At 41.5% G+C, this 19,748-nt stretch overlaps 1 protein-coding gene across 24 annotated transcripts in view; it reads left to right on the top strand.

The window, feature by feature from the left end:
* The window catches only part of LOC106996441 (myomegalin), a 219,802-nt gene that overhangs the window by 15,888 nt on the left and 184,166 nt on the right, over nucleotides 1-19,748 (top strand). For 7 of the 24 annotated variants that reach the window (XM_077949483.1, XM_077949461.1, XM_077949499.1 and 4 more), the window contains exon 1: nucleotides 15,818-16,187. The exons of the other annotated variants lie outside the window; for them this stretch is intronic. In XM_077949483.1, coding sequence (XP_077805609.1) covers nucleotides 16,168-16,187 — 20 coding nt within the window. In that variant the 5' untranslated portion in view covers nucleotides 15,818-16,167. Of the gene's footprint in view, nucleotides 1-15,817; nucleotides 16,188-19,748 lie in introns of those variants that run through there. 24 annotated transcript variants of the gene reach the window in all.

The raw sequence follows: 19,748 nt of genomic DNA, 5'->3' as shown, positions 1-19,748 counted from the left end.
CTTAGGAGGCCAATAGCTGCTTTGCTGGCTATTGTAGTAAGTAACACCAATATGAGATCATAGTGATTTACATCATGGTGGTAGCAGCAGGGTTGTTAAGAAGAGAAGGCCTGGGCCTTCTAGCAGATAACTTGGTACCCTGCAGATCCTGAAAACAAAACCTACCAAGAAGATAACTGGGGAATAAAGAGAGACAACTTCATGGTTGGAGTCTTTATATTAAGTTTTGTTTGAAGCCTCTGTTTGAGGTTTTTTGCTTCGCCCTAGTGGAGGTTTTCTCCCCACTCATTATGAAGGTGGGAGTTAGACGGTGGGACAAGGAGATAGAGGTCACTCAAATGAAAAGGACCCTGGATAGTATTAAAAATATCTTCACACAGGGTTGCATATGGTGACCAAATGGTGGTAGTGCCCACGGTGGGAAGGGTAGCAGACATGGTGATGGTATTCCCCTAGAACAGGGGTCCCCAGCCCCCAGACCATGGACTGGTACTGGTCCATGGCCTGTTAGGACCCGGGCTGCACAGCAGGAGGTGAGTGGCGGGCCAGCGAGCATTACCCCTGAGCTCCACCTCCTGTCAATCAGCAGACCAGCAGCTGCATTAAATTCTCAGAGGAACGCGAACTCTATTGTGAACTGGGCATATGAGGGATCTAGGTTGCCTCCTCCCTATGAGGATCTAATACCTAATGATCATTCCAAATCCGTCCCCCACCCTGTCCATGGAAAAGTTGTCTTCCTTGAAACTGGTTCCTGGTACCAAAAAGGTTGGGGACCACTGCCCTAGGACCCTTTAACCTCTTGATGAAGTTGCCTATTCTCTTAAATTTATTTGCTGGAGCAGCCTCATAAGTACAGGTGATTAATACTAGGTCTCACAGGAGTTCCAAACAGAATTCTATAACGATTTTATATTATGAAACCTGACATCTCATGGCAGCAACATTATCATTATCACCATAATTACATATATAATTACATGATTAATACATTTATTGAGTGAATGATAAATGCTAGACCCTCCCTATCTGAAACATTTCATAAGAATAATATTTAATTCTCACTATAATTCTGTGAAAAAGATGTTATCATGATCCCCAGTTTTATAGAGAGGTTAAGTAATTTGACAAGATCACACAGTTATGAAATGGTGAAAGTTGTGTTTAATTGGCAGGTGTTGATTTTCTGTTTCATGTGTATTAGAGTAATTGTTTTTGTGCATCCTGTATGTTTTTAAATTTTTTTCCTAGGTTTGCTTTTTGTTAAAAAGTAAACCAAAGCAAAACAAATAAAACAAAAGCCTTTGCTGGAACTTGGACAAAAATGGTCTGGTCTCCAAGTTAGCATACCAAATATGAAAATGTCATCTGTTTAAAAATAATAAACTACCTGATTAAAATTTGACCTTGTGAGAATTTGCTTTCTAATTTATATGGCATACCACCTGAAGGCCAGCACAGATAAATATATGACCTGTTTAAAACGAAAGGAAGGGTACCCGGGCACGACCAAGAATCTATCAAAAAAGCATCAGAGAGCTACATATTAAGGTTAATAAAAATAGGCGAACTGCACATTTCAAAGGAGAATCTGGGACACTATTCAAATAACAAAGACTTAAAGCAAGCTGGGCTCACTGCCCGGAATAATGGGCACATGCATTTACAGAATGGGGGGATTTTGTCCACTGTATGCATGCTCATTCACACTCACATCTAACCTTACAACACCAGCTCAGAGAAAGTGGATGCAATGAAGGAAATGTTAACATGAGCAGTGACCCTAGTGTACAAACAATATCAAATTTTAGATCCTTTTTGTCTCCATGATAGTCTAATCTATGATCTTTTGGCTATATAAACCTTGACTTTGAAATCTCCAAATAAACATTTCAACAAAAATGTACAGCTGTATTGTAATTTCAGCAAGAAGGGTTCTCATTGTTTGCACATATCTTCAAAAAGAAAAAAAGTGTGCTTGGTAGTAATTAAAAGCACATTCTCGAGTGAGCATGCTTTGGTGGTATCTTCTACAGACTGGGAAAGGTCCTACTTATCGCTCCCAAATTTTCACCATACATCTAGTTTCCTGATGTGCAGCCTTAAAAAACTGTTCTGACTTCTTTGTCTTTCTTTACTGTAGAGAGAATAATAGCTTCTTTGTGAATGGGAGAGCTGGATCTCTAACTCCACACAATGACCTTGGATTGAGGAAAGGTTCAGAAGTCTGTGTGTTAGTTACTATTACTATTGCTGCATAGCAAACTGCCTCAGTGGCTGAAAACTACAAGTATTTAGTACTCACAGTTTTGGAGGGTCAGAAATCTGGGAGCAGCTTAGCTGGGTAGAATTGTCTCAAGTTCTCTCATGAGGTTGCAGTCAAGCACTCAGCTGGGGCTGCTGTCGTCTCAAGACTCGACAGGGACTGAAAGGTCCATTTTTCAGACTCACACACATGGTATTTGGCAGGCTTTAGTTCCTGTCCAAACCGTAAGTCTGCTTATAACACGGTAGCTTAGTTCCCCCAGCACAACTGATGTAAAAGAAAGAGAGCATGCATCCTCAAGATGGAAGCCACTGTTGTTCTTGCTTTTTAAAAAATAATCTAATCTCAGAAGTGACATTCCATCACTGCTGCCCTACTGTATTCATTAGAAATGAGTACTAGACTCAAGGCGAGGAAATTACACAAGGGTTTGATGACCAGGGATCATTGGGGACCAACTTAGAGATTGCCTATTACAGTCTGTATCCATTACTTGAGCTCCTGGACACCAGAAGAGCAGCAGAATTAGTTCTCTCTCTCTTTCTTCTCTGGAACAAGACTAGTACAAACTAAGCACAGAAGGGAAGGGGGAGTATAACCAGAGCTGAGGCTGAAGACTATGCCAAGCTATGTAAGCCTTGTTAAACATTTTTGTCTATATCCTCAGAATAATAACAAACTCAGACTCTACTTGCTCAGTCATCCCTTCAAACACCCCTGGAAGACATTGCTGGCAGTGACTGGCCCTGGGGACTTCAGCTGTCTTCTTGCATGCCTTAAAGGCTGAGGTTCACATCTATGGCTCCAGTGTCCTACCGAAGGGTAGGTTAAAAAGATGACATGAGTGACTCAAGACTAGAGAAGTGCCTGGCCCTGTGAGGCAGACATATTAGTAGTTTGAGAGGCAAGAAGTCGGGCCCCAGGTTCCCACCATGAGGAACTAGGAATCCATAGAAGGAAAATGCAAATGCCACACACCTGCAGTTGCCTGGCAGGTAGCATACATAAGTGAACCTGCTTAGGTATAAGGGCATAGGGAATAGTGTTGATGACTGTGACTGACTTTCTGGACCATTGACCAAACAAAATACATCAGTGAGGGCAAGTGTTTAGGATAGTACCACCAGCAGGGGGCACCTGCAGATGGTTTTCATTGTCACAAAATTAGGTTTGGTACTTGGGGATGAGCAGCTATTCACAGTGAAGAGGCTCCAATTTGAAATATCCTACACTACTTGAATTCACTACAGGCTGCATGCAGGAAGCAGCCTGGCCACTTTGATTTCCAGAACCACCTGTAGACAGTGTGAAAAAGAAGAACAGAAAAGAACAGAAGTGAGGTGGATTTGGTTTTGGAGGTGAGTGAGCAGGTGCCTCCAAATGAGAGTTGGGGCTCAAGGTTTTCTTAAAAAGATAGACTCTTGAAATATTGCACTGTAGTTACATTAGTGCCAACTTGTGAGGTCACCTGTTCTTTTTTCCCTCTCCCATTATCTCCCCTTTCTACCTCATTCTACCCTCTCCCTGATGCCCTATACATTACAGAAACTTCCCCTTGAGACGTAAGACTGTTTGAAAGGAGGTTGAAAGAGCTGGCCATAGCTCAGAGAGCTGCTTTTACCTTGTGATGTCTTAAAGGTGCCACCTGATGTCTGACCATTCATAACAGAGAGCTGTTGCCAACAAGGTCAGCAGAGCATAGCACTAGAGAGCACCAGAGGAGACGCCTCTAAAGATTTGGCTTTTGGCACATCATCTGGGGATGAATGAGTTGGGCCTGGACTAGGATGGAGCAAGTAAGACACTTCCTGAATCATGAAAATGCATGGTTGGATCCTGTCTTTATTTAAAGTTTTGATATTTTGTTCATTGTGGATTTTTTTGCATTAATTTTTTTTCTAAAATATCGCATTAAAATATTATTTATCTTGATTACTGAGTTTTTGGCACTCTTTACATTTCACACTTCCGGTGAGTACCTTGCTCCTCTCATCCTAGTTCCAGCCCTGAATACCTTAACAGTTGAAGCAAAGTTTGAACAAGTTGATCTCGTCCATCAGCACCAGACCCTTCTAGTTTTGATTTTTTTTTTCCCTCCCTCTATCTCCTAAGAATGTACCGAAGCCAGCAAATAAAGGATGTAATAATTCTCTTCTGTATACCACAAGCTCTGAGCTTAGGCCAGCTTGAGAATTTCTGTATCTCTCTGTCTGTTGTTATTACATCACATGCATAGCCTAAAACCAGGATACTTTTATCTGGGTAAAAGATTATTCTGGTTGAAAGGAATTGCGGTGGTTAATGTTGGATGTGTTTGTTATTTTACCAGCTGATATAAGGTTTTGTTTTGGTTTTTGAGACAGGGTCTGGCTCTTTCACTCAGGCTGGAGTGCAGTGGCATGATCTCCACTCACTGCAACCTCTGCCTCCCAGGCTCAAGCCATTTTCCTACCTCAGCCTCCTGAGTAGCTGGGACTACAGATGTGCACCACCACGCCTGGCTAAATTTTTTTTGTATATTTTGTAGAGACGGGTTTCACATGTTGCCCAGGTTGGTCTCAAACTACTGAGCTCAAGCGATCTGCCTGCCTCGCCTCCGATAGTGCTGGGATTGCAGGCATGAGCCACGGCACCCTACCCCTATGGTATTAACTCCTAAAGCCACTTGAATTTTGCAAAGATAAAGGACTGTTGAGTTTTGCTCATCTTTTGTCCAGAATTGCCAGATGTTTGATACTATACTCAACAGCTCAGTATTTTGACATTTTACATGCTAAAATGAAAATGAAAACAAAAGTGAACAGAATGTGAGATTTTTCTCATTAAAATTTCTTCCTCGTGTGAAGCTTTCTGAGGCTGTATCTTGATATTTTTGAACCTTTGCCAGCTGGAAGAAAGGACAAAACAGCTGTTCTAAACTGCCAAGAAATTGGCTGGTGCATAGAAGAGGGAATTTGTCTTTGTTGTGTATTTTGCCTTTGTCCTGGGAGTGATTATTTTGATCAGCACTTTTGATTGTACAGATGTGAGCCAAATATCTAGCAGAGGGTAGCTCCTGATTTTAGTTAAGTAATTCACTGCTGAGACTTCAGATTACGATGTAAAGTGTTCTCCTTAATAGTGATAAAAGCTGACCTGAAAAGGGTGTTATAGTTTTTTACATAATACAGTTATTTAACGATTTTAAATATTCTTAGGAGATACACATTAAATATTTAGGGGTGAAGAATCTACATCTTACTTTCAAATGGTTCATCAAAATAGTATTAATGATTGTGTCTGTGTGCTTGTGGGTGTGTGTGTGTGTGTAAAGAGAGAAAACAAATGTGGCAAAATGTTAACAATCTATAAAGCAAGTGAAAGATTTACAGGACTTTATTGCGCTAGTTTTACAATGTTTCTATATGTTGAAAAATTTAAATTTTTCAAGCTGGAAAGTTAAAAAAAATCAATGTTACTTTTCACTCATATGTGTGTATGAGCGAAAGCTGTTAAATATGGCTTCAGGGACCAGCTAGTAGATGGCTTGATATAAGAAACAAAGGCAAGGAACATGGCTATATATGGCTGTCTTGTCCTTAGAGATATTTTTTCCTTTTTTTAAGAGACAGGGTCTTGCTCTCTGTCACCCAGGCTGGAGTGCAGTGGTGTGATTACAGTTCACTGTAGGCTCAACTCTTGGGCTCAAGTGATTCTCCCACCTCAGACCCCAGAGTAGCTGGGACTACTGGTATGCACCACCATGCCTAGATAATTTTTAAATTTTTTTTTGTAGAGACAAGATCTCACTATGTTGCACAGGCTGGTTGCAAACTCCTGACCTTAAGTGATCCTCCTGCCTCAGCCTCCTGAAGTGTTAAAATTACAGGCGTGGGCCACTGAACATGGCAGCAATATTTTTTTTTTTTCTAATTCAGAATCCAGTCCAAGATCTGAACTAGGATCATGCATTCCATTTAGTTATTGTTATCGCTATGAATTTTTAAAGCAGTCTGGATTGATTGACACATGCTCCTTTGACTTGTACTGGAACTACTTGTCCCGTCCTGGAAAATGACTCAGATTTTAGTGATGGTGTGATTGTCATGAATGCCTTGGAAGTTATTTATGAATTTATTCCAGTATTGTTTCTGGTTCCAGAAATGTATTTATTGACCCTAACATCAGTCCCTTCAATTTTCAAGATCTGATATCTATGTTCAAATCAAGGAGAATTATTCATGTAATTCACACAAGTCTTCCCTCACTATTCCAACCCCCTTTCCAGAAATTTACATACCATATTTCTTGCATGATTTCCCCTCTCCCAACGTCAGATACACATAAATAGTGGGTGTTGAAAGGATAAAGGGGATTGTGTGAGTAAATTACCACCAGCTGTCTGAAGGCCTGGTTGTAATTTCTTTCCTTGAGGTTTGAGGTTTTTGTTATAGCTGACAGACAAGGCTAACCACTGAAAGGGATGAATCTGAATAAACACACACACACGCACACACGGTTCACAGTAATTATTTATTGAATGAATGAATGATATAATGCATCAGAAATACTGTGTATATTTTAAGGCACTGTCCCAGTTGTCTATTCCTGCATACACACACACACACACACACACACACACACACACATTCCTTAAGACAGATACAAGATGGGGGAAATGTCCACCTTTTCTGCTCCCTAGACCTCCAGCCAGCAAGTGAGGAAATCTACTTATTCAGCTTCCTTGCCAATGCTTTGGTCTCACATGATGAATCAGAAAGATGAGAAATGGAAAATCTGGGTCACTGGTCTAGCCCTAGAGAGCACTTTGGAGCAGAACTGAAATTAAAATTCATGACTTCTATACAGTATTGGAGTTCTGCCTGGTATGCAAACATTAATGAAAAATCACTATGATTTATAGAATGCTTAAAATGCGCTAGACAATGAATTAAACACTTTTCATATATTAGCTCATTTTGTTCTTACAGTGGCCCTATTAGGTAGTTATTATCATTAACCTTGTTTTACAAATGAGGAAGCTAAAGCACAGAGTTTAAGTAATGTCCAAAATTGCATGGTTGGAAATTGACAGAGGAGGAGGATTGGAACCCATGTCCCTGACTGTAGAGCCAGTAAACTCTGCTGTAACGCCTGCCAGCAACCTCAGCTGCGCTGCATTGCTCTTTCAGATGAATGGGACCCTAGGCACTCACAGGAGACCCGGGAATATTTTTCCTTCTACCAGTGAAGAATAAAATTATTTTCATCAATACTGTTTTTAAGTTAATTTTTAATTGACAAATAGTAATTGCATATATTTATGGGGTACAATGTTTTGATATATGCATACACTGTGGAATGATGAAAACAAGCTAATTTGTTTTAAATTTTAAACAAAAGCACTGTATTTTGTAATCCCAATGTATGATAAAATTTTATATTGCTAGCATACTTCAGTACTCTACTCAGATGCCACCCTCTTTAGAAAAACTTTTCTGGTGGAATCTAATTACTCACTCCCTCCTTCGTGTTCTGCTTGGTGTGTACCTTCATTGTAGCACTTTACCCGATCTGGTTTGTATTATGGTTTCATGAATGCTTGCCTGGCTTTCCACACTAGATTTTAACACTGGATTTCTACACTAGATTTTAGCAATGCCTAGCATATGCTCTGTGTTTGTTTAATCAAATGAATGAAGGTAACCACATTGTCCTTGAATTTTACCAACTGTGGAAATAAAATTAAGTCCCATCAGCATTAGCTGCCTCTGAACTCCTACCTGTTCACTTAGGAAACGAAGTCCCTTACAAATTCCCCTGTACCCCACAAATATTTCTGCTTTTTCCAAGAACTGTTTTCTCTTCTAAACTGCTCCTGGTCCTGATTTTGGTTGTTCCGAGTCACAGCTGGCACTTTGCCTACAATGTATAGTCTTCAGAGCCACACATCCTCCTCCAAACCTTCCTGCCCCACTCCACTGCAGCTAGTGAAGGGCAAATCCTTTCATTCTTGTATATACAACAGTTTACTTGGACAGCCTTGGTAGCCAGGAACATCCATCCAAGCCACATTTCTGCCTATTAGGTTCCTCTGTTGTGCTAAACAACAATTTGAATTTATAAATTCTATTGAACAGTTTTTCATCAAGTGAAACTCCAGTTTTATTGTACCTGGGAACCTGCTTCTCTTACTGCCTATTATTTAATCTTTCTAAGACTCTGTTTTCTCTTCTATAAAAAGAGGGCTGCCTTGCTGGGATGCTCCCTTGACATGCTTCACTTATCTTTATTGCCCTTATCACCATCTGGCATATTGTAGTTATTTCTTTCCTTATTATCTATCTAAACCGATAGATTATAAGCTCCATGAAAACAGGGTCTTTGCTGGCCTTTTTTTAAACTACTGTGTCTCTAGAATAAAGAGTAGTGCCTGACACATAATGGTTCACAGTAATTATTTATTGAATGAATCAATGAATGAGATAATGCATCAGAAATACTGTGTCCATTTTAAGGCATTGTCTCAGTTGTCTATTCCTGCATAAAAAAACCTACCCCAAAATTCAGTAGCTTAAAACAACCATTTTATTGTATTTTATGATTTTGTGGGTCAGTAATTTGGACAGGTCTCAGCTGAGCAATTTGTCTTCCCCATGAGGTATTGACTGGATCACTTGGTGGTATTCAGTGGAAGGCGGGGCTGCTCTGGAGATCCGAGGTAACTTCACTTATACTCTATGCCTGATGCCTTTAAGGACGGCTGGATGATGTTCCACAAGTGGCCTCAAGGCTTCTCCTCTCTATAGCTCCAGTAAGGTAGTCGGATTTCTTTCATGGCAGCTCAGTATATCAAGAGGCCTAGTGGAAACTGCAAGGTTTCTTATTGCCCAGGTTCAGAAGTTTATGGCCTAGAACTGCATTCTATTGGTCAAGCAAGTCATGAAGACCAGCTTAGATCCAAGGGAGGAGAATTAGATTCTACCTCTGATTAAGAGAAGTAGCAAAAAATTTGTAGCCATCTTGAATCTACCACATTCCTTTTCCTCTGGCCACAGACATTATTACCACAAGTGAAATAAACTCACACTCTCCTAAAGCCCTTGAAAGTTTCCTGACATTTACTGCATCAGCCTAGAAGTCCACTTTCTCATCATCTAACTCAAATTCAGGTGATGATGAGGCTTTTGGTACTCAGCTCCTTGAGTATAGTCCCCTTGATCTGAAGTCATTGGGGCTTGCACACCCAAGAAACAATGGGAAAGAGATAGGATAACCGTCATGGACACTCCCATTCAAAGAGTCAGAACAGAGGCATACAGCTGTCCGTAGTCCACAGCAATTTTGAAATCTAGCTGAGTACATATTACCAGTTCCTTGATTAGGGCCCAGTCCTGCTCCTGGGAATGATTCCCTCTGGCTCTCCATCAGTCCTCTGGGCTCTTGGTTCCATTCTTCAAGTCATTCTTCTTTTTCCCTAAGAAGTAATCCTTATTTTAGGCTGGGTGACTTTCTCAGCCTGCTTCTCTGAGACAGGTTGAGGGTCCAAAGGCATCTTTTCACTCTGTACTCTCTTCATCCTCTTCAGTCAGTCTATGCTGGTATAATTCACTTAAAAATGTTAAGGCATCTTATATACTAATTGATAACCAACCCTACTAGGCAAAATCCACACCCATATTTCATCCTGAAGCCAGCTTTTTCACCTTGCTTGGACTACCTGTGAGTCTGACGTGGGATAACAGAACCTTAAAATTCTTAGAAACTCTTTTGTCCAGTGGAGAGATACATTGCCCAAGATTGTAGAGGCCTTTTTGTTTAACTGAAAGGATGTATGACGCACCACCTTAATCGAGGTCTAGCTGTCACATCTTGGATTTTATTTTTGCCCTGAAGCCATTTCTTATTTTGAAAGCTTTTCCTGTCTAGAGAGATTGAGGATGAGAAGCAGTTTGATGTTTGAACCCAGCAAAGTCTACGGCCATACCGCCCTGAATGCACCCGATCTCTTCTGAACCCAGCAAGTCCTGGCTCTTTATAATTCCTCTAAATTCGGCTTAAAAACCAAATGGCTCCTTTTTTAGCCCACCTTTTTTTTTCTTTTTCTTTTTTTTTTTTTTTTTTAGCAATACCTTATAATAATGTGGCTAAAAGAAACCTCTTTGTACTTTTGAAATTCTGCTGAAAATCTCCTTAGCCAGATCCTCCCATTCACTGGGTGCCTTTTCTACTTTCCCACATTATCAAAGACAATGGTTTTGATAAACTTTCTGCGACTACATAACACAGGTCATTTTTCAGTCACCCCCCCATAGTATTTTCTTCACTGTCCTTCACAGTCTCTCCAGCAGTCTCCTCGGTGTCCTTCCAGTATTCACTAACACATTTCTCGGGGCCTTTCTATCTTCTGTGGCAACCAGGTACCAAAGTCATTGCCATTTGTTTTCAGTTTCTGTTATGGCAGAAGTCCACTTTCAGATACCCAATTTAGTCCCAGTTATCTATTATTACTTAGTAAACTACTCCAAAACTTAGCACAATGAACAATGTATTGTATCTCATCATTTTGGTAATCAATAATTCTAGCATGGTTCAGCAGGGCAAATTTATTCCATAGTGGTCACAGTTAGGGTTGCTCAGTTGTGTCCAGCTGATGGAAGACTGCTTCACACATAATGCCTGGCACCCTGATGGGAACTGCTGGTCTTTGGGCTCAGCTAGGCCCTTCCCCTTGTCATGTGGTCTCATGGCCTCTGCACATGGTTTCTCTAGCATGGTAGTTTGACTTATCCAGCAGCTTAGGCCTTAGAAGACATGTCCCAAGAGTCTCACATGGAAACTACAAGGCTTCTTACTTACCTAGCCTGGGCAGTAAGACATCTCTTCTACTGTATTCTATTAGTCAAGCAAGTCTCTAAGGGTAGCCCATATTAAAGGGAGGGGAATTAGATTCCACCTCTCGGTGGGAGAAGTAGCAAGTAATTTGTGGTCATCTTTAATCTACTACAGACACTGTATCCTTGATCTCAGAATGATGCCTCTTTGTCTGGAAAGGACATTTGTTTTTTAAACCCAAGGTTAGAGAGACAGACGTGGAGCTGTGATGGATCAAGAAGACATCATGTTCTGACTAACCAAGTGATCACAGGGATCACTGAAGTGACCGATGTTGCAGACATACTGTCCTCCTATCCAAGCGCCCAGCGAATGTTAAGTGTCAAACTCAGGGAAGCGGTACGCAAAATGGTTAGGCAGGCCATTCTGAAACAAAACTGATTGGTTTTAAATCTCTAGTTTGCCATCTATCAGCTTTGTGAATGTAGGCAGTATAATTTGCCTCCCTGTGCTCCACATTAGTCATTTGTAAAGTAGACATTAACTAGAGGCCACCCCAAAAGACTGCTGCGAGGATGAAAGGAGTTAGTACACATAAAATTTTTAGAGGAGGATCTGGCAAAAATATATTAGACATAGTTATTTTTATTATTGATGTACAGATTATGCAGTAAACTATATCAACATCAATAGTCTTTTTTACCCAGAAACAAGTTGGAGAGAAGAAAAGGAAAATGAATTTTAAAAACTGAATGAAAGGTAAAAGCATCATTGGAATATTTGGAGCTGACTGTAAAGACGGTGACACCTTCCAATTTTTTGTCCCTAATCATTAATTCAGGTATTCCCTGAAGCACAATCAGTTGACCAAACTAAGAGCAGTGCCCTCAGGAAAGAATAAAATGAATAGTTGAATTTATCAGCATCATTTACCCGGGTTATTTGAGTTCCAAGCCAGAAAACTGAGAGCAGACACACACATAACAATCCTCAGTTGCAAAATGGGAATAAAAAGCAATGTGTTGGGATGGGCCAGATTATGCTCCAGTAATAAATAATCCCCAAATCTCAGTAACTTAATACAATAAAAATGAATTTATTGCCCATTCTACATGTTCAATTAGGGTTAGCAGGAAGGCTCTGACTATCACAGTAACTCCGAGATCTAGGTTGATGAAAGCTTCATCCTAGCATGTATTGATCTTCAAGGATCAATAAAACAGTGGAAACTGAAAAGGGCCAATTATGTACTAGCTCTTAAAAATGTCTGCCTTCTTCCTAGAAGTGACCACATGAGACTTCCTCTCACGTTTCAACCAACGAAACAAGTTACATTTCATTGTTCAAAAGCCATAGCTAAGTTAAAATAGGATGAGGAAGAATAAAGTTATCATGTATCCGCAAGGAGAAAAGCTTAACAAAAAGCCAAAAAGCACTACATATCGTGACTGGTAGATTGCATTATTGTTCCACAAATATTTACTCTCCCCTCCTGCACTCTGTGGGCAGACTGTACTTTTCTGCACCAATGACTTTGGACTTGGCCATATTACTTACTTTGGTGAATGGAAAATGGCAGAAGCGAGAGTGTGCCAGTTCTGATTAGAGACTTTAACAGACATCATGAGTCTCAGCTAACTCTCTTGCACTCCTGCACTCTGCCATGAAAATGACAGACTTAAACCAATCCATACCTAAACTATAGATCCTTGGGGGAGAAATGGATGTATGTTGTATAATACTGAGATTGGGGAGTTCTTTGTTAAGCAGCATTGTTTCAGCAAAAAGATGACTGATACAGTGACTCAGCACAAGGATTTCATGAGACTAGCTACTACAGATATGATTTGCAACAAAGGATATGAAATAAGATCTTACTAGCTAGTATTCTAAGAAATGTAAAGCAAAATGAGATGGTGTTGCATTATTTATACACTAGCTAGATATAGAACTAAAATGTAACTATCCAATTATTTACAAATTAAATAAGGAAAAAAAAAAGGAGAATTTCTAGTGCTTTTGAGGCTAAGATAATAAAATTAGACAGTCTTTTTATCCCAGGAAAATCATCTTTAGTCCATTCCTGCTGCTATAACAAAATAGCTTGGACTGGATAATTTGTAAATAATATAAATTTATTTCTCACAGTTCTGAAGGCTGGGCCAAGATCAAGGTGCTGGCAGATTCAGTGTCTGGAAGAGCCTGCTCTCTGCTCCCAAGATGGCTTCTTGTTGCCACAGATGCTGTGTCCTCACATGGCTGGAGGGACAGAGGACAACAGGGACCAGAGTAATCCCTTCAACCTCTTTTATAAGAGCACTAATCCCATTCATGAGAGTGGAGCGCTCATGCCTTACCACTTCCTAAAAAGCCCCACCTTGTAGTACTATCGCACTCTGTATTAAGTACCAATGTATGAATTTTGAAGGCATACATATATTCAAACCATAGCGTAATTCAAAAAAGTAGAATGATAAAGGCAGAAAGCTCTTCACTAAAGCATTATTTATAACAGTCTAATATCAGAAATAGCATAACCATGCAATAATAGAATATTTTAAGTAACCTATGGTCCTACCAATATTATAAAATATTGTACAATCATTAGAATAATAACTATGAACTTTCCCTAACAACATGGACAAATATTTACTAAGTGAAAGAAGGAGAATATAAACATATACCTAAGCTGTAATCATAATTATGTAAATATATATTTAATATATAGATAATAACTAAAGGGAATTTGGAGAAATTTAAGCACTTGTGCTGTAGCAATGGTTAGATGGGTGAATATTTTTCTTCTGAAATCTAATGCAAAAAATTGTTCTTTTGACAATAAGTATAACTTTTAAAACAACAGGGAAATTTCTCAAGAATATACCCATGTGTGTAAGAAACAGTTGGTGTTTGGATTAAAAGATGTATTTTTTAAAGAGTGGAAAAAAATGCTACACATTTTTAATATTGAAGATCCCTGAGTATTCTGAGTAATCTATATATCTTTCTGTATTTTTCAAATGTTTTTACAATGAATGTTTATAAACTTTTGAAAAAAGTTATTTTAAAAATACATGAGCATATATTCTAGCATCACTTCTGAGACCCCACAGCTCACTTAGTTAGTGCTACCATTTCTTGAATCCAATGCATAGCTGCCTGTAGACAGAGTTCCTCTCCACAACTCGGTAGCCCATAATTTGATTTGAGACAAAGCTAAATATAGCCCCAACTTTGGTATGAAGGATGGAAATCTGACTCTCCCTGCCTTTTTTCCCTCCCATCAGAGGCAACAGGATATTCTTTTCAAGACAGGTGGCCTGTGAGCCTTGTCTAAGATCAAACTGGACCTTGAAATTTTTCCTGGTAACATTCTGAGCTCGGGAGCAGTGTGGTCCTACCAATAAATCAAGTGTTGGAGGAGCCTAGATTAGGGGCCTTTTAGACAGTTCTGCTAACCCTTCAAATGTTTTGTTATCCTCCCCTCCCCACCCCTACTTTGTACTAGTATGTAGGGGAGCCAATTCAAGAGATAACAGACAAGATGACAGGTTGCCCCAAGACCACAGACTCCCCACAGTCTCACCAATACCCAAGCATGCCAGGTTCTTCCTGAGTTAAATGCCTAGGAGACCTGAAAAAATAAATTCATCCTGGAGAAGTCTTGTGGGTCGTATCTTTAGAAATTCAGGGAACATATCTCTGGGGCCATCCAATGGAGAACACAGCCTGCATCAGAACCTTAGCAGAGACTTCGGGCCTTTATGGGTATCAAATTTATCATCTTTGAAACAAGTACAATGAAATCAACATTGCCACATGTGGGCACTATAAAGCCTTTTGCAAATAAAAAAAAGAAGGTCAGCGATAATGCTAATAATAACAGTGATTATGTCATTTAATAAAACGGTCTTATTTGAGAGCTAAAAAGGAGCTTCAGGGCGGCAAGCACTCTAATTACAGTATGTCTGCCTTGTTTAAACCTTGATATATAAGTACATGGTACAGGGCCTGAGGCAATGCCATCTCCAAAGAGCCCTTTTCCATGATCTTAAAACAGTCACAAGGGAGAGTCTAGGTCCTGACGGCTACTGTCTTGAGGCTTTTCTAGTGTTCTGGGAGTCAGGAAGCTTCTCCCTCCTTGAAGCTATTAGTAGAGCCCAGTTGCTGGTGAAACTGAAAAAACGAGGAGGTAGAATACCCTAAAACAGAAGATGTCTGAGATGCAGGCAGCTAATGAGGCTGTAAGGTTTTGCTGGGATGCTTCCCTTCCTGATGAAGGGTCCTGTCCCTAGATTAATGGTGAAACTGGCATGTCACATCTCTAGGAGGATAACGTCGCGTTCCATGACCACCTAGGGTGTACATCTGCATTCAGCCGGGATTGCTCCTAAACCTTTCTAGACTCCATCTCTGGCTCTGGGGTTGCCTGTGGGTGGGGCGATGCAGACACACAGGAAGACCTCCTCTACAAATTCTCCCTATAGTTGGTTGATTTTATTCTAAGCCCTTGGCTGGGATGGGCGAGTGACGGGGCTTGGTAGAGCGTCCTCTAAGCTCTCTGCCCTCTGCCGTCATCGTTCATCTGAGCCAGCGAGAGAGGGGCCGGGGAGATGCGAGGGTGGTTCAGGGGGCGTGCAACCTGGGCCGATTCTGCCCGGAGCACACTGGTTGTCGGGAGCCCCGCCTCCGCTCGCGGTTGACAGCTCAGCTGGTGCCGAGCAACTCGTGCCAGCCAGTCGTGTCTCAGCCTGGAGAGTGCACGCACCGCCGCCCGGGCAGCCGCTGGCTCCAGCTCACGAAACAGCCCCGGGCGCCTCGCCGCTCTGAGCCCAGCCTCCTACTGAGAACAGTCCCTCCCTTGTGCCGGTCGCACGGCTAGCCGCAGGTTCGGCCACGTCAAATCCGTTTTCTAAAAAAGCAGGGAGCAGAGCTCTCTCTTCGTCGCCGACGCAGAAAGAAGGAGCTGGGGAGGAAAAAGCTGCTGCTTTTTGCGCTGGAGATTCGTGGGCAAGGCTTCTCATTTTCCCAGGCTGCTTCCCCTCCCGGGTGAGGAGCGCCCTGAGACTAAGGAAAGAGCCTGGAAAATGGAGCAGACCTGGACGAGGTAGGTGGGCTGTTTCCTTCTCGCCGCACTCCGGACTTGGTGGTCCTCCTCCCTCCCCTCCCCCTGCGCCCTTAGGGAGAGGTCGCCCCTCACCACCAGGGCGCCGTGACAGCTTCCCTTTTCTGCCGACTCGCCCTGCCTGGTTCCCAGCCCACCTCTTTTGGTCCTTCTGCACATGTTCTGTTTTCTGGGGTTTCCCTTGCTTAATGAATCTCCCTTCCACCGAGTCCTGATGTTAAAAATACCCAGGGAGGCTGCCTGGAACTTTCTGTAGAAATGTTCCTCTGTCGTTTGCTTGTTCGTGTGGCCAGAGGGATTCCAGTAGGTCTTCTTGAGAGATATGTTTGATGTCAGATGCTTTGAACAATATCGGGTTTATTCTCACCCTGCCACGTTTTCCTTCTCGGCCTCATCTCTCACTACTCACACAAAGGCAAAGGGACGGAGTAAGCAGAGCCCAGCAGTACTCACCTCCACAACCTCCCAAGTTGGAGCCCACTTGGGGGAGGAATGGAGAAGGAAAGAGATCAGGGCACCCACCCTACACTGCTCAGGCTTTATTGAGGCCAGGCAACAGTTGGCTTTTAGGTCAGATTTTGGAGATGGCCTGTGAAACTGCGTTTTCTTCCAGTCCTTCCCCCAAATACACTTTAAAATGAAGCCCCATTCAAGGAAAGGGTAAGGATAAGAGACCATGTATTGAAACAAAGATTTCGTTTCTGGTTTTTAGTGGGCGGAAGGGTAGAGAGACTATTCCAGAGGTGTCTCTATAACAGATAAGCTTCCATCTGCAGGATTTAGCTTTGGAGAATTGGGGTAGGGCCAAATGAGCGCTCTGACTCCTGAGAGAGTGAAGACGGTACAAACACAGAAGGTAAATTTGGGGCTTATGCAAAAGACTTGGGTCCTTTTAGTTGATTGTTAAGCTCAACAGGAATGAATGGTATAATGTGAATATTAAAGAAGGGGCAAATTGAAGCTTAGGGTTTGTTGACAGAAGAAGTAGGCTGTCTAGATTCTGTCTAGATCAAAAGAAATTCTACTTTTGGCTCCTTTCTGCTCTTCTTGGGCCTCTCCTAGAGGACTGTGCTTAGTTCTGGGCATCATTAGATAAAATAAGTACAATCAAGAGACAGAAGGAAACTCAAAGCCATGCCTTGAGGGATGGCCAAAGGACCCTGGACTCCTGAGTCTGGAAAAATGACGACTGGGAGTGGGGAGGATGTGGTAGCTTCCTTCAAATTTCCGAAGAGCTGTTGGTGGTAGAGGGATTGAATCATTTTAGAATCTCTTAGGAGGACAGAACAACCGATGCAAGCGAGTTGTGGGGAGGCAAGTTACGGCTCAGAGTAAAGAAAAAGCTTTCCGGCCGGGTGCAGTGGCTCATGCCTGTAATCCCAGCACTTTGGGAGGCCGAGGCGGACGGATCACCTGAGGTCGGGAGTTCGAGACCAGCCTGACCAACATGGAGAAATCCCGTCTCTACTGAAATACAAAATTAGCCAGGCGTGGTGGCACATGCCTGTAATCCCAGCTACTCGGGAGGCGAGGCAGGAGAATCGGGGAGGCGGAGGTTGCGGTGAGCCAAGATCATGGTATTGCACACCAGCCTGGGCAACAAGAGCGAAACTCCGCCTCAAAAAAAAGAAAAAGAAAAAGAAAAAAGGCCCGGCGTGGTGGCTCACGCCTGTAAATCCCAACACTTTGGGAGGCCGAGGCGGGCGGATCACGAGGTCAGGAGATCGAGACCATCCTGGCTAACACGGTGAAATCCCATCTCTACTAAAAAATACAAAAAATTAGCCGGGCGCGGTGGCGGGCGCCTGTAGTCCCAGCTACTCAGGAGGCTGAGGCAGGAGAATGACGGGAACCCGAGAGGCGGAGCTTGCAGTGAGCCGAGATCGCGCCACTGTACTCCAGCCCGGGCGACAGAGCGAGACTCCGTCTCACCAAAAAAAAAAAAAAAAAAAAAAAAAAAAAAAAGAAAAAAGAAAGAAAGAAAGAAAGAAAAAAAGAAAGAAAAAGCTTTCTAACAAGTTAGCTGCCTGGGCAGTAGAGATTGCTGACCCTGGAGTTACTCAGGCAAAGTCTAGATGACCACTTACTTGATGGTGATGCGAGTGAGTGTATTGGCTTTTTGCTCTCTGCCAGTGTTTTTCACACTTGAAGAAAAAAGTATTATTTATTAAGTTCTAAAAATTTTATATTTACATGTAACAATTTCAGACAAATTCAGAAATGATTTGGAAAATCACAAATTATATATTTACAGTCCAATTAATTTGACAAACTGAGTATACTCATGGGATGGGAATTCAGATAGAGAAAGGGAACATTACCGGCATCCCTGAAGCCCTCCTGATGACTCCAAGGATAACCATTATCCTAATTTTTAACACCATAGAATAATTTTGCCTAGTTTTGAACTTTATGTAAATGAAATTATACACCATTTTTACTCTTTCGTATGTGGCTTCTTTCACTCAATCTTTTGCTTTTGGAGTTCTATACTGTTATATGGTATTGTAGTCCATTTGTTCTTGCTTTTAAATAGGTTTCTATTGTGTATGAATATATCAAATTTATTTGTCCATTCTATTCTTAATAGGCATTTGCGCAATTTCCAGTTTGGAGCTATTATAAACAGTGTTGCTATGAACATTTCTGTACAGGTCTTTTGGTGAACATATGTACACATTTCTGTTGAGTAAATAAGTAGAAGTATGACTTCTGGGTAATAGGAAATGCATGTTCAGATTTAGTAAATACTGCCAGATTGTTTTTTTAAAGAGATTACAAAAGAGATTCTAAAGAGGGTATCCAAAGGAGGGAACATAGTGAAAAGGTGCTCCATATCACTAGTCATCAGGGAAATGCAAATTAGAACCACAACACCATGCTGCTGTATACATGTCAGAATGGCTGAAATTAAAGATAGAAAATAGCAAATGCTGGCAAGGTGGAACATTCAGAATGTTCACATTATTTTTTTTAACCTCTACTCACAATAAGTAATATATTTACATTGCAACCAAGTACACTTACATATGTAACAAACAAAGTTTCTTATAACAATACTTAACTTTACTATGTGTTTTGCTCTCTGGTATTTGCTATTCTATTCTTTTTCTTTAAAAATAAAATGTTGGCTCTGATTCACTGAATTTATTTCTCCACCTCATGGGTCACAGTTGGAAAAATCCTGTTATCACAGATCATGGCTGACATCTCAGATCCTTCCTAACTCAGAGATCAGATTAGTTCATAAACATTTATTAAAAGTTTGAGGTCTGGGTGCAATGGCTCATGCCTGTAGTCTCAACACTTTGAGAGGCCGAGGCAGGTGGATCACTTGAGGTCAGAAGTTTGGAACCAGACTGGCCAATGTGCTGAAACCCCATCTCTACTAAAAATACAAAAATTAGCCAGGTGTGGTGGCCTGCACCTGTAGTCCCAGCTACTTAGGAGCCTGAGGCAGGAGAATCCCTTGAACCCAGGAGGCTGATGTTGCAGTGAGCTGAGATTGCACCACTGCACTCCAGCCTGGGTGACACAGTGAGA

The sequence above is a fragment of the Macaca mulatta genome, chromosome 1, assembly GCF_049350105.2.
Source record: "Macaca mulatta isolate MMU2019108-1 chromosome 1, T2T-MMU8v2.0, whole genome shotgun sequence".
NCBI classification, from domain to species: domain Eukaryota; kingdom Metazoa; phylum Chordata; class Mammalia; order Primates; family Cercopithecidae; genus Macaca; species Macaca mulatta.
The sequence above is the reverse complement of the archived record's forward strand: the minus strand, read 5'-3'. Positions and strand labels throughout refer to the sequence as shown.